The sequence below is a fragment of the Danio aesculapii genome, chromosome 22, assembly GCF_903798145.1.
Source record: "Danio aesculapii chromosome 22, fDanAes4.1, whole genome shotgun sequence".
In the NCBI taxonomy this organism is placed as follows: Eukaryota; Metazoa; Chordata; class Actinopteri; order Cypriniformes; family Danionidae; genus Danio; species Danio aesculapii.
This window is the reverse complement of record NC_079456.1, coordinates 22,978,636-23,003,475: the sequence shown is the minus strand read 5'-3', so window position 1 is coordinate 23,003,475 and position 24,840 is coordinate 22,978,636. Positions and strand designations below refer to the sequence as shown.

Genomic DNA, 24,840 nt, shown 5'->3' with positions numbered 1-24,840 from the left:
CTTTCTAATGATTTCCCGCACCTGCACATCTGCTGCCGTTTTAATTAATACTCCAAGGAGGTTTGTCGCAAGTAATCAAAAACATTGTCACTTACAAAATCCTTCATTATAGAACTACAATCAATACTTTCCATGAGTAAAAATAAGGGCACTTACAAAGTAAGCCACTTCGCAATAAACAATCTAATCAAGCAAAGCTGGGATAAAGTGTAGAAAGATCTTATTTTGGGTTTTGTATGTATCCTAATGCACGCAGCAACACGTGGTGAAGTGCTGGGCATCATTTTTATTCAGGCCTTGGTTCCTCTGCTTCATGCAGGGGGAAGGGGTAGGGGGTAAGCACGGTGGAGGCAGTAGTCGCATCAGCTTTCCTCAGCTCTGCAGCATCACCGCAACCTCTCTCCTTGCTGATTTATGACTTGCCGCTGACCTCTGAGGTCGTAACATGGTGATGGGTGACTGGCTCTCAACGGTAAGCTACTGGCACTTGACAAAGTGCCGAGAGCAGAATGAATTTACTCCTCTTTTCCTCAATCATCAACAGGCGCACGCCGGCTTGCTGCCCTGACCCCCTCTCATCCTGACTGCTATAACAAGATCTCCCATCTCATGGAGGAGCGAGGGAGAGGGAGGCTGAAAAATTTACTGTCATTTCTACTTTCCAATGAGCTCCAGTGAGCACTTCTTTCACCTTCAGGTAGCTTCGTGTGCCAGGGATAAGGAGGGGAGAGATGGTTGGATGGGATGTGGACGAGGGCACTTCGATGCACCTGTCTAACTTTGGGTCGTTCGCCGGAGGTACTTCAATCTGCGTTCGCTTCCATCAACTTGATAACGACGAGTTAAATTTAATAAGCAAATAAATCTCCACAAATGCGAACATAGCTCATTCGTCAATGATATCCACCACGGTTGTGCCTGTTAGGTGCAAACAAATATTTACTAACACATTCATTAACTGTATAAGCAAAAGATCCATTCGGTTACTTCGCCTTTTATTGTTGCTACAGCAGCACTGGGAGGAGGATTGTAAATTTAGGCGATATAAAATGCATAATTTCCTAAAGTAGGGTTTTAAATTATCCAGCAGTGCAAATGTTGGCCCACTGTGGCAGGCGAGACACGGTAGGTTATAATTGAAAATAAAAAAGCCATTTAAAAGACATTCAATAAGCCACTGGGAAATTGATCAGGCTATAAAATCTGTCGCTACTAGGGCGGGTGGCTGGCACTCTCACAGAGAAGCTGCTTCAATCCTGACACAGCACTATCCCTGCAGGCTTCACGCTCTATATGACGGCATCCAAACACGAGATGCCGTGAAAATACACTTCCCGATGGAGATGATTTTCCTGTGTCCTAGGGCATGCATTTAAATTGCATGGGAAACATAATGCTGTAGTACACAGCAGAAGCCTCGGACTCTCTCTAGTAAAAAAAGAATTCCCTTAGTAGAAAGTGGTAAAATAAATGATAGAAGACTGCAAGAGTGGGCACAAGTGTGCCGGGGAAAAAAAAACATATTCCGCTCCTGCTTCTTTAACTTTCAATTCTCCCAAGCATCTCTGCTTCACAGCCTCTGGCTATTGCCTTTCTCAATCTGTCCCTGGGGAGGCAGGAGTTATGGGGCCTGTCGATTGAGGAGAAAGGGATGTTATTCCCCTGTCACCCTCACCCGGTCCGCCAGCAGCCCTGCCCTGATCTATGGCCACCGTAGCGGGGTAGAAGTGTCTTGATGCACCATTGGTTTCCAGTGCTGTCACCCCCACCCGATGCTCAAACTCATACTACCTTTACAACCCCCTCACCGACCCTTTAAAACAGCCCCCTCCAGGATTTTTGTCAGAGATCTCTTAGGGGCAGGGATGTGACACGATAGGTTTGAGGAGGTTACCCCTAATGGACAAGGTCTAGTTGGCGTCAAAAGCAGGATTAAGTGACACCTGGCAGGTGTTCAGCTGAAAGGGCAGATTGCACAATCTTATGGATGGTTGATCACGGCACTGAGTAACTGTATCTAATGGAGATCACTGACTTCATCTGTTGGGGATGATATTTTTGATACTTATTTAAATACTAATTCATATTAAGATGAGTTAGATTTGTCCTAAAAGCATTGTCTATGTTATCTATAATCAGCTATTGGCCATAATGAATTAAGATACTTCATGCACATTTTTTTTTATTAGATTATGGATGCGCAGCTTCACAGTGTATTATTACAAAGTGACATCACCAACTAGTGGCCTGGCATGCATAATATGGCATTTTTTTGTAGTTTTCAGTCTTTTTAAGAGTATATATATTGGGGGGTTTCAATTCATAAGAATTAGGTGTCTTATACATATAAGTTGATGATTTGATGCTTTTTTAGACACCTGACTATTAATATCAGAATCAGAATCAGTTTTATTGCCAAGTGTGCTAATATCTAGCTAATTATTAGAAACATTTAACACAATACGCATAACTGTCATGAGTTGTGCAGAAAGGAGCAAGTGCACAAGCAAGCAAGATTTAACAATAGGTTTAATAATCCAGAAAGAAAGTTACAAGTATCCAGACAGGTGTAAAACAAAGACAAGGAAACTAACCAATACAACAAAGTGAACAATAACCAACCAACAACTGAAAGAATTGGTCTTAAAGGAATGGAACTCAAAGTTGCTGAGGTTATTATTTCAGTATGTTGATGTACATCGATCTGAAACAGAATACTAATTAGGGGCGGGGTTTTCTTTTTGTGAATCATTCAGTCTTAGCAAACTAATGGTAAAAAAGAGTGTGGTTACGAATATTGTGGCTGACACTATCAAACTGATGCAAACAGAGAAGGTCCGCCACTCCAAACGCAGAAGCAAAGGGTCAGACTTTGATTAAAGATTACCATAACATATTAATTGTTCACCTAAAGAATGACAATGTGCTCTAGCAAAGTAAGGCTTGTAAATATTGGTTCACATCAACTTTAAATATACAGGGAATGAACAAACTGAGTGGCAAAAAGGTGATAATAGCTAGATGGTTGACGGGTGAATCAATTAAGTACTAGTTGGCGTCAAAAGCAGGATTAAGTGACACCTGGCGGGTGTTCAGCGGAGAGGGCGGATTACACAATCTTGTGGATGATTGATCATGGCACTGAGTAATTGTATCTATTGGAGATCTGACATTAACTGCTGGGGATTATATTTTCGATACTTATTTAAATACTAATTTATATTAAGATTAGTTAGATTTGTTCTAAAAACACTATCTACATTATTATATACAATCAGCTAATACCCATAATGAATAATGAACAAGCCACAAACTAAGTGGAAAAAAGATGATAATAGCTAGATGGATGGCGGGTTAATCAATTATCAAACAAATTGTCACAAAAGTTATATTCCCAATATCATTGTATGTATTTTATGTTGTACAGATAAACACTGGCCATAATTTTCATTAACAATTTATCAGGTGAAAAACCATATAATAACACTAATCACAATATACAGTCAATTTGGGGGGAATTTATATTTTTTTCTATAATAAAAGTTTAAAAGTCCTGTATTATCAAAATTAATCTGTCCAAAAATAATTATGACCCTGACATATAACTGTTATAATTGATTACTTTTCAAAATAACATTTATGTCACATAAGAATGCCCACACATGTCGCCAAGCTAACTTTTGTCTACAATAGAGAAAATACATCAGACTAAAACAATGAAAAGAATGACTCCCAAACGAGCAGACAGACACACATCTCCATGAAAGTCCAGGAGCATTTTGTTTGCAATATAAATATGGGGGCACAGATGTCAGATCTCCACACGTATGAGAAGAGCAAAGGGCAATATTTCATTTGACATGTGTCACGAATTAAGAAAAGGGGCGGAGAGATGGAGGAAAACCTCGACCCACGAGACACTGCAGATGAGATGGAAAAACTCTTTCATTAGCCTGCGGGCAGAAGTGTGACGCTCGACCGACCAGACTGACTCTAGATATGAACTATAAAGGAGCGGATGGAAAAACACTGATGCAGGTGGTTATGTGACAGTGACCCCGGCGGGGACGACATGACTGAATAAATAGACAGATTAATAAATAAATATCTGTAAAAAAAAATGGGAGACCGAAGAGGTCTGCCATCCATCAAACACCCTATTACCAGCAAACCTGGAGCTATATGCATAAGCCAAAGCAGATACAAATTCAACTTTTTCCTTACGATTTTTTTTTATCTCCCACATCCATCACACCAACACACACACTTAAACACAAAGGCCGGTTTGAATTATGAATAGATTTGTTTTCTCATGTCAGGAATTTTATAGGCAAAATCAAAGAGTTAAAAATAAGGGATGGTCCTCAGAGAGAGGAATGTAAACATCTATCTAACCACTACCATATTTCTGTTTTAATCTGTTTATTTGGCTATTTATTGGAACAATACGTAGTTGTGTATTCAGCTTGTGCAATCAAATGACACGGTCTTCATTTGGGAAAACAAACAGCAAACATCTTCAATAAAATGTCAGACTGCTCGGTTTTCGAGGTCATGTGTAGTCAATCTTTGAGGTGGAGAGGGAAGCGGGCATGAAAACAGACGGATTCAGCTTCGCTAAAGATCCTCGTGTAACACTGGATGGATTATGAGAGTTACGCTGCATGTTGGTATGCAATAACAAATAAAGGCTGCTCATTAGAGGTTGACATGCAATCATTTGTTGTGACATGCAACATAAACGAGCTGATGTAATTGGTAGTGACACCAAATATAAACTTTCATTTGCAACAGTGAAAATGAAGAAATGCATCAATAAATGAGCAATCATATGATGACTAAAGAATTTTAACACTAGGGGCCCTATCATAAACCCGGCGCAAAAAGGTGCAAGATCTGTTTGGCAGGATGTGTTGCTACTTTCAGACCAGCGCAACCCTAATTTTCCCATTTTGCGCAACGTTGTTTAAATAACCCATCAATTTGTGCCACTTTGTGGACTGGGTGTGCCGGTCTAGAAAGGAGGTGTGTTAAAAGGTCTAAAGTCCAGCGCAGAGCACGTTAGTTGTGCGCCTCAAACGCATACACATTGCTCAAAACACACAGGATGTACAACAATACACAAATATCTTTACAAATGAAAAAAAAAATTAAAGGAATAAAATGTTACAAAATTATTATTTTTTACATAAATATAAAAACCACTGCCTCTTCACCTCAGGGGGCTTTTTCAGTTTATTAATGACAACATGCTTTTGTATAATGTTATTGTTATTAGCATTATTTAATATATGCATATTTATATTTGTTTTAATAAAAACAAGTTTAGATTTGTCTACTTGTCAAGTTTCGACCACACTTTGTTATTATTGTTTATTTATTCGTTTGCTGGAAATTAGAACTGAATTTAGAAATAGATTTGAAACAAATCTTTGAGCTTAACAAACAAAATTAAATATGTAGGCTGATGGATGTCTTCAACACTGTTTCATTATCCATGAAATTGATAAATTGCGTTATTTTTTATTAAAAATACAAAGCACAAAAGAGTTCTGAGTATTTCAACCTTAAATGGCCATAATGGACAAATTGGCAATTTTTTATTGGCCTTCAACAGCTAACTGTTAAAACTGATTGTAAAAATGGCAAAAAAAATACCTGCAGTGTCTTTCAAAATGAACAATAAATATATTAATTACAATGACAAGACAAGTAATTATATGACGTAATATTATTTATATTTAAATTGACAAAATCTCCAAAATACTGTACATACACTGCATGACAAAAGTATTCTCATCGATCCCTGTTGTAAGAGCAACAAATAATAACTTGACTTCTTGACTTGACCATTTGGAAAAGTGTTATAATTTTCCAATGAATCATCTGTTGAACTGCCTCCTAATCATCACAAATACAGCAGAAGATCTATTAGAACCTGCATGGACCCAAGATTCTCACAGAAATAAGACAAGTTTGGTGAAGGAAAAATTATGGTTTGGGTTTACATTCAGTATGGGGGCGTGCGAGAGATTACAATGGTTACATTACAAACCACAGGAAAGGAAAAATTCTTCAGCAGGATAGCACTTCTTCTCACACTTCAGCCTCCACTTAAAGCTCCAGGATTGGCAAGCCCAGTCATCAGACATGAACATTATTAAGCATGCCTGGGCTAAGATGAAGGAAGCATTGAAGATGAATCCAAATAATCATGATGTACTCTGGGAGTCCTGCAAGAACACTTTCCTTGCCCCTCCAGATGACTTTATTAATGTTATGTGAGTCATTGCATAGTATAGATGCAGTCCTCCAAGCTCATGGGAGTCATACACAATATTAATTCTTTTTCCACTGCACCATGACTTTATATTCTACACTGTACATTATTTCTGTTAGGTGACGAGACTTTTGTCTAAGCAAAGTCAGAACGTACTGTTCTAATTAAATAATTCATAATCAAGGCATGATCATTTTTGATTCTGGTAAAATCAGCCTAATCTAGAGGCCTTTGCCTTTCATATTAGGCACTTCTGATACCAAGTAATCATCTAGAATTATTTGTTGTTCCTATACCTTGGGTAGGCGACAAGACTTTTGTCAGGTAGTGTACACATAAGAACAATTTATATTTAAAATATAGAATTAATATTTGTATATAATGGAATAAAAATATGAATAAAGTCTTTAATACTTTAAATATATCAATACTTTATCTGTTTTTCTCACTCTAAAGTATAAAAATAATTAAAAAATTATATCATAAAAAATAAAATAATAAAAATATATTTCATATAACTGATAAACTAATCAGCCTTTTTATTTCTGCTAAACTATTTCATAACAGCAAGTTTATTCGAACAGCAACTGTAAATAAGAGACAAGTATTTGTATGTTTCACTACAGAACTAAAAATCATCTGAGTTATTATTATTAATCAAAGTGACAATGAATCAAAGTTATGCTCAATCTATCATCAATCAAAAGCTTTCAAATTTTGTTACATCTCACAGTTTCCTTCAGTGCATCTTACAGAAAGCTTTAGAAGAGAAGAGCGCGGAAATGAACTTTTCTGCCTTTATCAACCTTTTCAAGCTGACCCTTGAAGAAGTGTGGCCTTTTGATAGACGTGTCTGTCCTCTCTTTTCTTGAGGTCACTTTTTCATTCATTCAGAAGTAGAAAAAGAACGAAAGCACAGAAAAAAATACCATCCCAATTGACCTTCAGGGTGATTGCTGAATGTACTGAAGATATACCATAACATGATGTTTTTTTCCCCCCGATTTCCTTTATGATTAAAGCATGGCGTAAATTAACGTTTATTTTTTCCAAGACATGAATTGATCAAAAGTGAACGCCTTTTCACTTGCTTTCAAGAGTTATCTGACCTTCAGTGGAAGAGAGACAATAATCAGTTATATGTAATCAGCATTTATTGTGGCTTCGGCCCTATTTGTTACAACACAAGGCCTTTCACAGTTGAGTTACACATATGTTTCTTCATAGTCGCTGGGTGACTGGTTTAAAAAAATTGCGCAGCATTAAAAACAAATATTCAATCATGGCTCGCATTGCAACCGATTATGTCAAGATGATTAGTTGCATCGCTCATATTCACGCGACGCCCCTTCTGCATATGCATATGGCGCACTGAAACCGCCGCTTCTTTGCTCTGGGTGGAAATTCAGCTTGAGTAATGGGCTGGATAATGCTGGCTGTCAATCAATATGAATTAGTGCAAGTGTCTGGTTCTGCTCTCTGATTGGCCACATCTTGCTTCATCTGTTTTTTTTGTGTGTGTGAGAAAAGAGACAAGTTTTAAGAATAAGAGGGAAATAAAGGATACATGATTGTTAAAGTGAGTTAACATATCCCGTACAGGGATACTTTTTGCCATTAGACTGATTTTTCAACTGCTGAAGGTAAAACTTATTAGTGTATTACATATAGCTCATGCTCCATGAAGTATTTTGGTAAATTATTTACTGTAAATATTAGTAATAAATAATAAAATTAGTAATATACATTGCTATGAAGTTAATTTGCAGACAACTTTAGAGGGAATTTTCTCAGTATTTAATAGTAATAATATCAAGATTTTTCTTAACCCTCAGATTTTCTTAACCCTCAGTGGTCCACGGTCACATATTTATTATATGGATAAGGTTAGGTGTTTGTCATTGTGCAGATTATACTTTTTACAGTCTTCAGTAACAATATGAAGAACTATATAGTACTAGATACGTTAATAAACCAATATGTAATATTGTTTATAACTAATTATATTAAATGTATTCATTTAATGAATATTTAATAATTTAATTCTTAAATAATGCATAAAATGTGGTTGGATGTTGTTCTGAGAACTCTTACCTTTCAAAATAAATGTACAGCAATGAATGCGTGTGTGTCTTGTTATTATGATGATATGTACTCCATATCTAATAAGCGTTTTCTATACAACTGTAAACACAAATTTAGCAAATTCATTCTTTATAAGCTTCTCATTAAAAAACAACTAGCTACAAAGACTGCTTGAGGGTTGTGGCTTTAGATTGATGTATAGTCTGTCAAGATTACTTCTTTTTAATGTAATCTATCCGTAAACATTGACATGTTCAAAAACAGCACCCCAGTGCATCCACATCCTGACGCTAGCTAATGTGTACTTTTACTTTAAAATGATTATTAGATATCCATATCCATATATAATTGAAACTCCATTATGCAGTTGAAATTCAGATTTTTGACAAATTTTGTGGCAGGTTTTCCTCAAATTTGCAGCATATATTTATGACATTTCTTTTGCTTTTTTGCTGTTAACATATACACAAATGTTCATTTCTTAATTCGATTTTTGACCTCAAGAACCATTGGTGTCACTAATTCATATATGAAAAAAAGTAACACTAAGAGAAACAGAGAAATGTAAGTGTTTACTTCTTAAAGGCAGAAATTTGAGCAGTGTCCTGGCTATCCAAAATATGTGAAAATTCTGCAGCAATTTTTTAAAAAGTCACCAAATTTTATGACATTTGTTTGATTTTGCGATAAATTCAGTTATCACAGAATTGCAAAATTCTGGAGGGTCTGATTATAGTACGATAAATATCATTTGCCACTTTTTTGTTGTTGTTTACATTAAGTTTTTATTATTATCACTATTATTTTTTTTGTTTGTTTTTAGGGGTTTTTTACCCTTTATTGGGATATGACAGAGGCGGTAACAGACAGGAAAGCATTGGGAGCAGAGAGAGGGGAAGGATCGGCAAAGGACCTCGAGCTGGGAATCGAACTCGGGTCGCCATGAGCACCACAGTGCTATATGTCAACAGACTTAACCACTAAGATATTGGTGCCGACTCATTACAAGTAATTTAAAAATATTAAATACTGAGCAAAACAAAAAATGTTAACAATTAACTGAGCATACATTTATTTAAACAAATACAAAGCACAACTAAGACCAATTATTCAAGACAGCTATGTAACAATGATATAGCTTTCTATATAATTCACAAAATGCCTTTTTTTCTTCTCTCATTGTAAAAATGTCAACACGCATGAACTCCCTCTGAGATTTACTCCACTTCAGTTCTGAAATGTAGGGGTCAGATCAGCCCGTCAGTTGTCTGTATCTGGAGAACGTTAAAGTCCCCAAACAGGTCTACCAAATTAAGAGTTCACCCTCTTTGACAATCGCTACTTTTCCATAATTCAGGACAGGTTTGTATAAACACACCGCCATTTGAAAACACACACACACATATATACACACAAACCCAAATATACATCATTAGAGCTGGTCAGTCAACGCTTACAAAGATGATTCGTTTTTTGGGGAGGGTTGATTGATAAATAAACTCACTTGTTTTCTGGAAACTCTGAGTGATGTTGTTGTCACTGTGGGTTAAGGAGCTGCTGGAGTGGCTGGTGGTGATCGTTTGCCTGTCGGAAACTGCTGGGACAGGAGAGCTGCCTGGACGAGAGCTGCCTACTGAACTGGAGGGCCTGGAGCTGGTGCAGTTCTGAGAGTAAAAAGGAGCAGTTCAGATGTGGTTCACACAGAACACATTTTTGCTTTCTAATGTGCTACTTTTCTGATGTTTTTCAATGTAAACAGGGGCTTGCATGGATATCTGTGACCATTAAGCTCTCATCTAAAGAAGTCTACATCCATAAGATCAACCATCATGTTAGACAGGAGTAGCTGATCTTCAGGTACTCGCTCTCATCGAGCGACACGTGAATGCTACATGAACTTAAAATTACTTTTACACACAATGGTGCTCATCATTGTTAGTTCCAAAGCAGTGGACCAATCAGAAGTGCTCGGAGGTGGAGCCACTGTTGCAACTTTCTGTTTACAGGTGCTCAATGGCTGTGCCCGGACAGCCTTGTGCTTCATGCTGCATTTTTTTCAAACCATTCCGAAGTGTTGCGTCTTGCACTTTCAGAAGCAAAAAGAAGCGTTCAGAAGCGTTTCTGTGAACAATGAGCCCGTAGGCTGCCTTAACACTAGTGCATTTTTGTTTAAAACTGGTGTTTTAGAATGAAAACAGATTTTTTAACAGACTGGATCACAGTCCAAACACCCTAAAACCATTTAAGCTCACTAGGCCTGCATATATTTTGCCGGCATCTGTACTCAAAGTCTACTGCTCATGCAATGGTCAAATAAGAGGGGTTTGACGAATTAGAGAATGATACGCAATATTCCAGAAGAGGGAGAGAGAGATAGCCACACCTCCATTTATAAATTTGTATTTGGGTCCATTAACACTAAAATGCAACACCTAAACACCACTTTAGTGTTTCAAAAATTCACATTTGTCATGGGTTGAAGATGTTGGAAACAAGATGCAACCGTGACAAAACTGCATTTTAAAACAAAAATGCACTGGTATACACAGCACATAAGTGTAGAGAGTAGTCTATGAAAGGTCCAGCACTGTTCACTGTGCTTTAAATAATACTAAGCTAGAAGAAGTGATGGAAAATAGATGGAAACAATGATAAAAGCTCATGCTGAATGTCAAAAATGTTATTGCAACAGAAAAAATGTTTAGGGTCAGAGAGAGTAAATAGTAGTTGTCAAAAATGAACTACAAAAATATTTGGAGAAAAACACTCAAGAACTAAAGCTGAATAGTAAAAAAAAAGTAGTAGTATGATAAAAAAATTGGGCTGAGGGAGGGAATTAATTGTCATTCATTTTAATATGAATTGGAAAAATGTTAAAAACATCATGTTTTTTTTTTCCTTCAGGCATGAAAAACTATAAAAATAGAGAAAATATTATTTTAATTTATTCCAAGAAATATAGATGGCCTAACCATAATAAAATTACAGGAACTACCATTGAATATCTCAAATAATTACATAAAAAGTGGAAAAACATGATTCATTAAGTGCTGAATAAGATATTGTACAGATTCTGCATGAACAAATATGGGTGCAATGTTGAAAAAAAGTAACAGAAACTAATACTAAATACAGAAAAAAAGGCAATTTTGTTAATACATGACCAAGAAGTACACTGACATATGGATGTACGACAAAAATAAACGCCCACAAAAGACTTACAAGAATGTAAACTAGACTTGACATAAAACCCCTCGTATCGCAAAATAACCTTTAATGGGCTTTGACAAGCAAACGTAGTAAAGATAGCATCTGAACAGGTTTATTTTTTCTCCCAAAAAAAGTAACTACAACCAATCACTACAGTACATCAGCAGGTAATATCATGAGTGTGAACATTTGATGACAGGAAACACATATATGTAGTGCACATCTCTCTCTTTCGAGTCTTATATCGTGTCAAAACTTGAATTAGGATCAAAAAAACTAATCTGCTTCCAATTTATATCTATATTTCAGGGCTGTCAGGGATCCAGACCCTGCTAGTATTGCAGGACGTTCGTTTTTCATTTGGCCGGTGGAACTGACAGCTTTATTTTTCGCAAGCAATCTGCCACAGTATGTACAAGTGTGAGGTCGTACAGGTCAGGAGACAGTTGGTATGAAGAGCCATGGCAGGACGGGTCTGGGTAATGAATAAACACAAGAACGGCAAAGTTTTGAAGCCATCAAGTAAAGAGAGATGTTTAATAAGGCACTACATATGCTCAACAAATGGGGCTTTAATATCATGCTGTACTATAATCATTATAAGCCATTTACAGAAAGTTTCAAGCAGATTGGCTAAGTGAAACATCCTTGAGAAACCTGTATAATTACAGGACTCAATGCATTATGATTTTAATTCATTCAGTAATAGTCTAGGGTAAATCAATTCAGATCTACACTATCATAGTTACAGTATATCCTTGGTTTAATAGCTGAAGTGTGTGGTATATAGATATATTGATGGCAAGCATAAAAAACTACAGAAATATGTAGAGGGCTAAAAACAAGAAGAGTTGTGTTGATAGCTCTGAGAAAGAATGACAAGCAGAGGGACAGACTGAAACTAAAGTGGGAAAAACAGACAGACATATAAACAGGAAGGCAGACAAATAAACAGATAAACAAAAGGACAGATAGATAGATAGACAGACAGACAGACAGACAGACAGACAGTAGGGTAAACGAATAAACAGAGAAACAGAACGAAAGATAGATAGATGGACAGACAGACAAATAGGCAGACAGAAGGGTAGATATACAGACAGATAGGAGGGTAGATGAATAAACAGACAAACAGAAGTATAGATAGATAGACAGACAGACAGACAGACAGACAGACAGACAGACAGACAGAAGTATAGATAGACAGACAGACAGGAGGGTAGGCAAATAAACAGACAAACAGAAGGACAGACAGACAGACAAACAGATAGATAGACAGATAGATAGATAGATAGACAGATAGATAGATAGATAGATAGATAGATAGATAGATAGATAGATAGATAGATAGATAGATAGATAGATAGATAGATAGATAGATAGATAGATAGATAGATAGATAGATAGATAGATAGATAGATAGATAGACAGAGACACAAAAACAGGTTTCTAAGATGTTCTGAGTAGTTGCTAGACCAGTGTTACCAATGGCTAAAATATTCTAGGTGGTCACCAAGGTGGGCTTGTACAGACATAATAAACATCAGATTACTCTACAATGAATTGGAAAATCTTAAGGCTTCCCTCAGGAAAAAAAAAAACATCCATCTACAGCACGTCCTGTATGTTATCACTGCTATATTGGAAGTCAGTCCATTCCCTGACCAATGCCCTCATCCAATAAAGAGAAGAGTACATTTTCCTATCCCATCCTGGACCTCGTCCAGCACTGAAGCTATTCGGCGAGATACAGTATATCACCTTCAGATTTATGGTGCAAAACGGCATTAGCTAAGAAACCATCCGCCACACGCGGCCGGCGAATCTCATCGCAGCGTGGACTTTGAAAATTGGAAAATTGCCCAGAGAGCGCTAAAGGGTCCCGCTGCTAATATGGCCCGCCACGATTTATCAGCTGCTACCTGGCGCTCACGTTAGGGGCTGCAGTCGTTTTTTACAAGTCCCAGTCTTAACGGTGTCGGGCCTGTCAGGGGGGTCAAAGGGAAGAGGGAGGGGGCCATATTCTAAAATCAATCCGCCTTTAGAAATTGTCTCATTCCGTTCTCAATGACCTGGTGGCGCGGCGAGGGCCGAGCGGGACAAACTGCCGCAGGCCATAAACCGTGACAAGCCCGGAGGAGAGTTAATGTGGCCATTCATAGAGGAACCGCTCCGAGTGGAAGGTGCTGGCTGTGGTGGGATGAGGGCGGAGGGTGTGTCGGGGAGGGGGTCTATTAACTACTTTTAAACTGCTTTGGTGAAGCTAAGTGATCTCCGTCAACAGCAGCCCAGCGTATAAATACTAGCCTGACAGTTTAATGTGAAGGGACGAGCTTCCGCAGGATTAGAAACATGTAACCCAGGGCTGCTGCTTGACATTGGCTGAATTGAGGTGGCCTGAGTGGGTGTGTGATTGAGGACCTGGAGGCAAAACATGCAAATACAAAAAAAAGCATGCAAACTTACGGAGAAATTTAGAGCTTTTCTTCTTTCCTTGAATCTGTTGACTGTGTTTCGAACCTGTGGATAACAAGGATGGGGGAGGATGGTTAAAATGTCATGACTCAGTACTAAACACTTCATACAAAACGCTTTGAGTCTTGGCCCCTGGAAGGTGAAATTCAATCCCAACTGGGAATAGAGAAAGCAAATAGCCGCCATTGCGTAAAAGTCAATGAGTGGCGGCGAGCGAAATGTTCCAGTTTGTCACACGTAATGCATCCTGAAAGTGACATGTCGAGTGGGCAAAGTAAGGAGAACGTCTTAACCTCTCATCCATCACACGGCATGGGATGAGGCGGGGGGGCACGCAAATAATGCAATGGAGGAAACGACCACCCTTGCAGAACAAATTACATTTGGACTGTGTGTGACACGCACAATGCAATAAAGTCCTGTTTTATTTGAGTGGCGTGCGCTGATAACTCGTAAATATACATCAAATTCAAGACCCGTTTCAAGAATCCTTTTTATTGGGCTGAGAGCAATGGCATTTTGTTAACCAGAAATATTTATTTCAAGCAAAAAAGGGGAAAGATTCACCTAAAAATGTGCTTTCTATTATATTTTTGTAAAAATTACTTTTAAAAAGATTCAACTTGAATAATATATGGTGTAAAAATAGTGATTATTTTGTTTCATTTTATAGACTATTTTGAGGGATGTAAAGAAAAACAATGCTTCTATAGCTTCCGAGAGTCTAAAAAAAAAAAGGCACATATTGATAAATAATGTTATAGCTGTTTTAACATTAGGTAATGATTGAATTGCCTCTTGTTACAGTTATGAAATATGTTGATAACAAACAGGAAATGTTTATGGGCCAATGACATGACCACAATGAAATGCTCTATTTGTTAAAACACTGTTTTTAGTTTATTGTTTTGTTATTATTTCAGTTTTTTGTTTTCTAAATGTTTGCATATTCATTCATTTCTTTTACAATTTGGTTTTATTAACTTTTGATCAGTATTTTGTTGCTTTTTTTTGAGTGTAAAGTGCCATAAGAAGATAATACCTTACAAAATAGTAAAATACCTTACAAAATAGTTTAGTAATACATTATTGTTGTTATTATTTTTGTATTATTATTATTAATAGAGATTTAAATATAATATTTGAATATTAAATTCAAATATTTACACTTCTTAAATCAGAGATGCCCAAAGTAGGGCCCGAGGCCCAAAGTTGGCCCATTGTAACCTTTGGTTTGGCCCACCATCCCATCTAAAAAGAGAGAGAATGATGGAAAGGGTTTGGGGTGAATGCCTTTAACATCGTCTTTTCTAATTTATTGTAAACAAAATGTAATTTGACAATTTGGTTGAAAGAAAACTTAAATAAATTTAAAAAATGTATTAAATGTTGTAAATTAATCTTTTTAAAATGTAAATACCGTCACTCGACAAATACAGGACTATGCAGAAGACATCAGCAGATAAATCAAGGAAAAAACTAGTTTAACTCCGTTCTGTTATAAATGAGATTTTTTTGTTTGTGCTTCAATACGTTCACTATAAAATGTAATATATATATATATATATATATATATATATATATATATATATATACACACACACACATATTGTATCTGTTCATAAAAAGCAACGTTTTCTAGTTATCTAATATCTAGTAATCTATCAAATGTTTTATGAACATATCATAATATAAAACTATAATATAATATAATATAATATAATATAATATAATATAATATAATATAATATAAAATAATATAATATAACATAATATAATATAATATAAAATAATATAATATAATATAATATAATATAATATAATATAATATAATATAATATAATATAATATAATATAAAATAATATAATATAACATAATATAATATAATATAATATAAAATAATATAATATAATATAATATAATATAATATAATATAATATAATATAATATAATATAATATAATATAATATAATATAATATAATATAATATAATATAATATAATATAATTTCAAAGTGTACTGGAAACTGGTCAAATCTAAATGTTCAGTATGTATAACAATATTCCACACTGTCCACAATCCAATCCAGCTGTTCCAGGGCCTGCTAGATTGTATTATTTCCCAGCCTGGCTGTCAGAGACTGAAAGCAACAGCACTGGTGAATATGCATTAGCTCTTATGACTTCATTAGGCTCTGCTGTTGTCATAAATTATTGCTGCCATGCAGATACACACACACACACACACACACACACGCATATGCATGTTTTGAATAGACACCATGAGCGTGACGACAGAGTTAATGAAGAGCATAGGAAAGCTCCGACAGCTCAGAGTCGACAGTAATATGTCAGATTTGCAATATGTTTCCCCTCTCTCAAGCTTTCTTTTCAACAAATCAAGTGTGATGTGGCTTTAATGAATGGACCTGGGAAATCAAATCACTTTATTCCAGCTAAAAATCACAGAAAGCTATTGAAAAAAAAAAAAACAAGTGGTTCGAAGTTGCTGCCTTTAAAAGCAGTTTAGTTGTTTTCCTCTCAAGGTTTTTTTTAAAGTGATGCAGCCCTAATGTTCAATATAAAAATACATTAGATGCAATTTCCATATGAAAGCAATGCAAATGGATGCATTTGCCAACGGAAAAAGACAGGTCATAAATACATGGATGTCTATTATGGAGTATCAAATGACTAAATTATATAAATATTTTTAAATGATCAAAGCAATCAGTTTTAATTTGCTTTACTCTGATCTGCCGTATATAATTACTAAACATTACATATTTATAGGCAGTTTTTGGACATAAATACACTATGCTATGTTCTCATTGAATAACAGATGTCTCATTTTTAATTTCTACATGCTTTTATAAATCACAGATCAAAGCAAAAAACAAAACAAAAAGAATTAAATTGACTGAAAGTTTACTGTTGTTTTACATTTTACAGTCATTTAATATATATATAAAAAGTCTAGTTTAATTTAAGGTTTTGGTTTAATTTGAGAAAAAGTTCAAACTGTTCATACAGTAGTTTACCTAAAATGTGAAATTTGTGACATTTGTACAAAACGTTTTTTTAAATCGAAAAAGTGTTATAATGTCAATGAATTAGACATGCTTTTTGATCGCTAAATTTGATTACAATTATTACAATAGAATCCAGAGATATTAAACTGTCATTTGAGAGGGGAGATTTTCAGAAATGTTTTTAAAGGGACAGTTCACTCCAGAAGGAACATTTACCAAGCGGCAACCTCCCGCTCTCGCTCGGATAGCCAATACAGAAGTAACTGAACCTGCAATTCATTGACTTTGGGGGCTGGCTGCAGGAACTCCAGATGTTCACTGACTGCAATGCTGATTGGCCAATTTTACAGCTGATAAAAACATGTTTACAGCCTGGTACAAAAGATGGTTTTGGTGCATATAGCTAATTTTACCCTTCGAGACAACTGTGAGGGGGTGAACTTTTTTATAACTCAACTGTTTGGTTTTTATTAAGTTTTATTAGGTCTGCATAATTAAGGGCGTGGCCACTTGAGTGACAGCTAGGTCTCGCTGCTCGCTGTCTTATTTCCTTAGCTGATTTCGGCTGATTAGCCGCTGAACTCTGCAAATTCATCATATTTTTGTGTTGTTTTATGTGGCTTTACACAGTCAATTGCCTTTTGGAATAATCTCCAACAATTATCAGATAATATGGCATGCTGTGTGCACTTAATTGTGCTTGCCTCCATTTCCCAGGTGAGTGAAATTATATACTTGTATACCATATCTATAAATGTATTTGTTTTACTTAGGTTTATTTATCATTTATATTTTCGTTTAGAACTGTTAAGCACTCCAGAATCTGACAGATTGATTAGCAGTAGGCTATAAAACAGTCATCTGAAAGGGTCATACAGGGGTTATGCCTGGATTTCATAAATAGCCTTGCATTTACAAACACAGACTATATTTTAAGTGTTTGGAAGTAATTCGCACTTTCCTCTGGTAGAAAAACATCATAAGAACAATGCTTAGTGGCTCAATGTATTACATCAGTATTTTTAAAAGTCTAAACACTTTATTGATATAGAGTACAACCAAGCCCATGTGGTCAGAACACAAACAAGTCGCAGGAAATGAAGTATTAAACGTTTCTCAACAAAGAAAAGCCTGTCTAAGCTAAATGCTAGCAGGCGTTTGTAGCTCCACTGACGCTCCGCCTCTTTGCCCTTATTTTGAAACCCCCGGTGGGTGCGATGATGTGCGAACTAAATGGCGACGGTTGGCCACGCATACTTGTTGCTTCATTTGCTCTCTTCAGAAACCTATGGGTGACGTCACACACACTACGTCCAAATCTTTTACAGTCTATGACATTTACTTGTCATATACTGACCATTAACTGTTGCAGAACTTTTTGAATTTCATTCTTCTGTTGAACACAAAATAAGATATTTTGAAGAAAGCTGAAAACCAGTAATCACTGACTTCCATGGGAGGGAAAACAAATACTATGGAAGCCAATGGTTACTGGTCATCAAAATATCTTTGTGTCTAAAAGTATAGGAACTCATAAGTTTTAAAACAAGTAAAAAGTGAGTAGGGGTGACAATTTTTACTTTGGAGGGAACTATCCATTTAAAGGTCCTATGAAGTGCTTTGAAATGTACATTTTTTATTCGATGTTTAGCGTAATCTCAACTGAAAAAATTAAGAGAGGGTGGGATTATAGAGTAGCCCCTCCCCTTTAAAAAAACAGTCAATAGTGTTCTGTTTTTATCACCGCTCTGCCAGTGAGAGTGGTTGAGATCGAGCACATCAAATGAAACGCAAATGAGAAGCGCCTTGAAGGGGACGGGCCCTGTCAGATACTAAAGAGCATTTGATTGGTCAAGATTTAATAAGAAACTGAAGTATGAGATGATGTGAAAAAAACGTTGATCGATATCGCCGGCAAACTGCAAGCTTCACATGTTTATAACAGTTTTATTTTTTCTAAACACGATTTTTGTCACTGTTTTGGAGCACACTAGCAGACTGAACAGACAGAAACTAACATCTTTTACGTTTTAATTTCACATGGCATTTAATAAAAAAATGTAAAATAATCATGAATTCTGCAAGAACTAAAACAGAATTTGGAACAACAACATGTTTAATATTAACCGATTAACTGTATTTGACCTTTATTTTGAAACTTACAGCAAAATGAACGTTGTTAAAACATAAAGTATCCTCAAATCATCAAATATTTTATTTGTATATTGTTTTGGCTGGGAAGTCATAGGTGGCCAGTAACTTTGCTACATTGGCCCTTTAATGAAAAAAGGTGTAAATTACATAATCATTTACTTCTATTTTAAAAATGTTGAAAACTGCTAACCAATTCGATAGCATTTTTTCATACTATGGAAGACAATGTGTGCCAGCAACCAGCAAGTCTTCTTTGTAAATAGTGAGTACTGAAAAATCTATTCTGCAAAATTGTTGCAAACAATTTATATGGGTTGAATTTAAACAAACAAACTAAATTTAGTAATGTTCAACTTAATTTGTTTGTTTAAATTCAGCCCAATAAATTGTTTACAACCACTTAACTTAAAAAAAATGTAAATCCAAGGAATCATCTTTGAATCATTCTTTTATTGTAAGTTATAATTTTTGAGTGAACTATCGCTTTAAATGTGTCATTTATGGGTCAATTTGGCTACTCAGTAAATTACCTTCCATTTAAAACTTCTGATTATCAAAGTCACAGCTTAGATTGGAATATGTTAAATACATACAGTATTTATTTTTGCTCACAATCAGAGATATACATATCTAAAGTATAAAATTTTATTGTGACTTACTGATAATACTGAGAATAAATCACTTTTTTTGGTAACACTTTATGTTAAAGTAAAAGGTAATATCTTGCTATAAATAAACCATTAACTAAAACCATTAGCTCAATAAAGTACTAAATTGAGGCTTATTAATAGCTGGTAAGGTAGTTTGATTTAGATATTGAGTAAAATCAGGTAGAATAAGATGATAATTTATAATAAATACTAATAAACAGCCAATATCTTAATATGAAGGAGGTAATGAGCCAGTAGGTAATAGTGAGAATTGGCACTTAAATTAAATTGTTACCATTTTATAAAAGATTTCAAGGTTTATATTTACTATATTTACTAGCATAACAATGAACAATGCATTTATTGCAGTATGTATCACCTTTGTAAATGATAATTAATAAAAATAAAGTTGTTCATTGTTAAGGTTAAAGTTGTTAATGTTAACTCAGTGCATTAACAAATGCTAGCAACCATCATTTATCATTTTAACAGTGATTTAGTAAATGTTAAACTAAATGCTGTACAAGTATTGCTCATCATTGGCTTGTGTTAGTGAACACATTAACTAACAAGAACTACTAAAAATGTATTGTAAAGTGTGACAGATTTTAAACATTGTCAATTGCATGTTTCTTCATTAACTTAAACAGGGAGGCGGATGCTTCTTAAAATGAGTGCAAACTATTTGTTCAATATGTGAAAAAAAAAATTCTGCACCTCAAAATTGGATGAATATCCTCAAATTTTCACAGATGGCGAATTTTAATCTAGTATAGTTTATTGTAAATTTTGTAAACAAAAAAAAAGAAAAGAAAGCAGCAATTATTACCAAGTATATTTACAAAATGCCCTTTGAAAAAAAAAAAAGTAAAGCGGACATGAGCTGCTCACAAATTGTGAAGACCCCTGGGTCAAGGAGAGCCGGGGGTTGGAAAATAGATTCCGACGCACTAAAAAAGCCTGTTAAGCAAGAATGCGGCGATGATTTATTTTACAATGCGGAGAGGGTCACCGGCGAGTCTCTGCTGTGTCAATACGGGGCTCGTCTCAGGGCCGTCTCCTTACACCTCTTTTGTAGACACTGAAAAGGTAGAAGCAAAGCTAGACAAAAGACAGGGGAGATCCAGCTTTACTGAGAGGAGGACATGAAGAAGTGAGAGAGAAGAACACAAATGTGAAGAGGGCTAAAGGCCTGAAAACTGCACTTACCTGCAGACATATGCGTGCGCTTCGTCTGATACACTATTCATATTACTTAATTCAGTTATTTTGTTATTTTATTTCATGTATTTTAAGATTTGTTGCGTTAAATAATAAAAATCATCATATTAATAAAATTTTAATATTTATTTAAATTAGTATGTATTTATATATCTTATTAAATTCATCTCTTTTCTATATTGATTTTTAATATGTAAATTGTGTCCTAGCAGCTTAAATAATTGTATAATTTTTATTCATATAAATAATATTCATGTACACAATCCTGCCAATAATAACAATAACATATTTAAAATGTAAACAGACTATATTAGTTAAAAATATAATTTGACACAGTACAATATTGTATAACTATTACTGATTATTACAAATGTTTATTTAAATAATAATTTATTTCTCTTTAAGATCACATCAATTTAGATTTGTTTTATTAATTAATTTAAATATGTATATAAATTAATATGCATTGACATTTTTGACCCTTTATTATATTTATTCATATAAATATTTATGTAAACAATCCCGCCAATAACAATACATTTAACATGTAAATAATGTAATTATACTTATTAATAAGTTGATATCGTACAATAAGAAATGATTAATGACTAATTATTACAAGTATCAAGTTAAAGTATGTATTTCTCTTTCATTTATTTGAACTTATTAGAAACATTTTAATAATATTAACAAAAACATAATTTATATATTACAATATAATAACTAGTTATCTAAATGAGTATTAAATGAGTATTTCCTTTCTGTTAACTTTTATGTAAGTATGATTGAAATATTTACTCTTAATAATAAAAATAATGATTACCAGATAGACAGACAGACAGAAAGACAGATAAATGAATGACAGAACAATAGAATGGCAGACAGGCACAGACAAACAGACAGACGGACGAACGGACGGACGGATGGATGGATGGATAGGTAGGTAGGTAGGTATGTAGGTAGGTAGGTAGGTAGGTAGGTGGGTAGGTAGGTAGGTAGACAGACAGGACTGACAAACAAACAAATGAATGATAGAACAATATTTTGGCATACAGGTAAACAGAGAGACAGATAGATAAAAGAATGACAGAACAATAGACAGACAGACAGACAGATAAAAGAATGATAGTACGACAGACAGACAAACAGACAGACAGACAGACAGGTAGACAGACAGACAGACAGACAGACAGACAGACAGACAGACAGACAGACAGACAGACAGACAGACAGACAAACAAACAAACAAATGAATGATAGAACAATATTTTGGCAGACAGGCACAGAAAGACAGACAAATATATAGATAAAAAGAATGACAGAACAACAGACAGACAGAGAGAGAGACAGACAAGCAGACAAACAGACAAGCACACAGGCAAACAGAGAGCCAGGTAGATAAAAGAATGACAGAACAAAAGTCAGTCAGACAGACAGACAGACAAGAGAATGATAGAACAACAGAGAGACAGACAGAGAGATAGACAGACAGACAGACAGACAAAAAATGATAGTACGACAGATAGATAGATAGATAGATAGATAGATAGATAGATAGATAGATAGATAGATAGATAGATAGATAGATAGATAGATAGATAGATAGATAGATAGATAGATAGATAGATAGATAGATAGATAGATAGATAGATGCTTATTTGTTTATTATGGTTTTAATAGCAGCTATTGTAATTATTTCATCATTCATCTAATTAAGCTAATGTATTCATTCATGGAGAAGTTAACCAAAGTGACTCTTACACTGACCGATGGCTCCTGCATGTGTGCCTTACTCATGTTCAGATTTGAAATTCAAGAAGACAATTTGGCGCCTATCCTCCTCATACCCAATTCACAGCACTTGCGTTGAGTTTTTGGGCTCTTTAGAAGAGCATCTAAATGGTAATGGCCCTTCTGCAGGTAAATTTCCAGCCCATCGTCTCTGCCGTCCCGCATACATATGCGTTTCTCCACGGCGCCGAGCCTGAGCTGCAGCTCTAATGTCAGAATGTTAAATGGAAGACCATGAGTTTAAAAACTTAAAGAGGCAGTGAAATATTGGCCAATGTGCTTGAGGGATGACTGGCTCTTTACTCCGGGTGTCAGTGTTTAATGGTGGGCCTGGATGCATATAAGTTAGCCCAAGCATGAAGGGCAGTGGGACGCTCGTGTGGAAGAAAGAAAAAAGAGGCTGGCTTTCAATCCGCCAGGCTTTTTTTTTTCTTTTTGGAGAGGCGGGGGTCCCATCAGAAACATCATGTCATTTCTCTCACTCACTCAGTCAGCCTTGAGATGCACTGCGGACTCACCTCAGTGTTGTACACTCCATATATCAGGAAGATGAAGAGACCCTGCGAAGCAAGAAAAAAGAAAGAAGTTGTTAGGAAGCTTCTGAAACCAACCTTTGGGATCTGTTTAAAATCGGGATATTTTGCTCATTCCAAGTGTTATTTTATTAAACGGTCAAAAATGATGCCATGATTTTCCAAGTATAACCGCATTGTATCCAACATGCAGATTTTTTTAGCCCATCAATGAGTATGTTTACAAGGACACCAACAGATAAAACAGATATATTTATTAAAATAATATTTTAATCACCAAACATATTTAGAAATTAAAAAAGATATATTTAAATTCAAGCAAAATATTCCCTCTTTTTTAAATTTGTATTTAAAATTTTTCTCTAACATATATATTTGGGTGTACTAGTTTTTGGAGTGTTATCGTATGTTATTTTGTTAGATAAACTCCAGATTTGGCTTCAGAACTTACTAATCTAATTTATATGCACAAATATAATATTGTATAGCTTCCTATTAAAAATATGAATTTAAAAGATAGATTTGTGAGGAGTGTACTTATATATGCTGAGCACTGTATTGTATCAAAGATTTTCTTTGTTTACCAAACATGTGGTTTAAATTGAATTTGGATTGTAAACCTTAAGGTTAACTTTAAAGTTATTATTTTTTTATTTTGTATGTAAAGTCTTTAGTTACAATCATTCCTCAAAATTGCACAGAAATAGCAACAAGGATGGATGGATGGATGGATGGATGGATGGATGGATGGATGGATGGATGGATGGATGGATAGAAGGATGGATGAGATAGATAGATAGATAGATAGATAGATAGATAGATAGATAGATAGATAGATAGATAGATAGATAGATAGATAGATAGATAGATAGATAGATAGATAGATAGATAGATAGATAGATAGATAGATAGATAGATAGATAGATAGATAGATAGATAGATAGATAGATAGATAGATAGATAGATAGATAGATAGATAGATAGATAGATAGATAGATAGATAGATAGATAGATAGATAGATAGATAGATAGATAGATAGATAGATAGATAGATAGATAGATAGATAGATAGATAGATAGATAGATAGATAGATAGATAGATAGATAGATAGATAGATAGATAGATAGATAGATAGATAGATAGATAGATAGATAGATAGATAGATAGATAGATAGATAGATAGATAGATAGATAGATAGATAGATAGATAGATAGATAGATAGATAGATAGATAGATAGATAGATAGATAGATAGATAGATAGATAGATAGATAGATAGATAGATAGATAGATAGATAGATAGATAGATAGATAGATTATGTCTGGTACCACCAACCAGCAAGTGAATTAATGACTGAATGTGAAACAAATGTTGAAAAAGTTGGTAAATTTTGGGATTTACAGATTT

At 34.9% G+C, this 24,840-nt stretch overlaps 1 protein-coding gene across 1 annotated transcript in view; it reads right to left on the bottom strand.

Annotated features, from left to right (window-relative positions):
- LOC130216579 (adhesion G-protein coupled receptor D2) overlaps positions 1-24,840 on the bottom strand; it is a 146,101-nt gene that overhangs the window by 41,417 nt on the left and 79,844 nt on the right. Inside the window, exons 21-23 of the mRNA XM_056448474.1 lie at positions 23,417-23,458; positions 14,042-14,095; positions 9,870-10,029 (exon numbers count right to left, since the gene is read on the bottom strand). Of these exons, the coding sequence (XP_056304449.1) occupies positions 9,870-10,029; positions 14,042-14,095; positions 23,417-23,458 (256 nt within the window). The remainder of the gene's footprint in view (positions 1-9,869; positions 10,030-14,041; positions 14,096-23,416; positions 23,459-24,840) is intronic.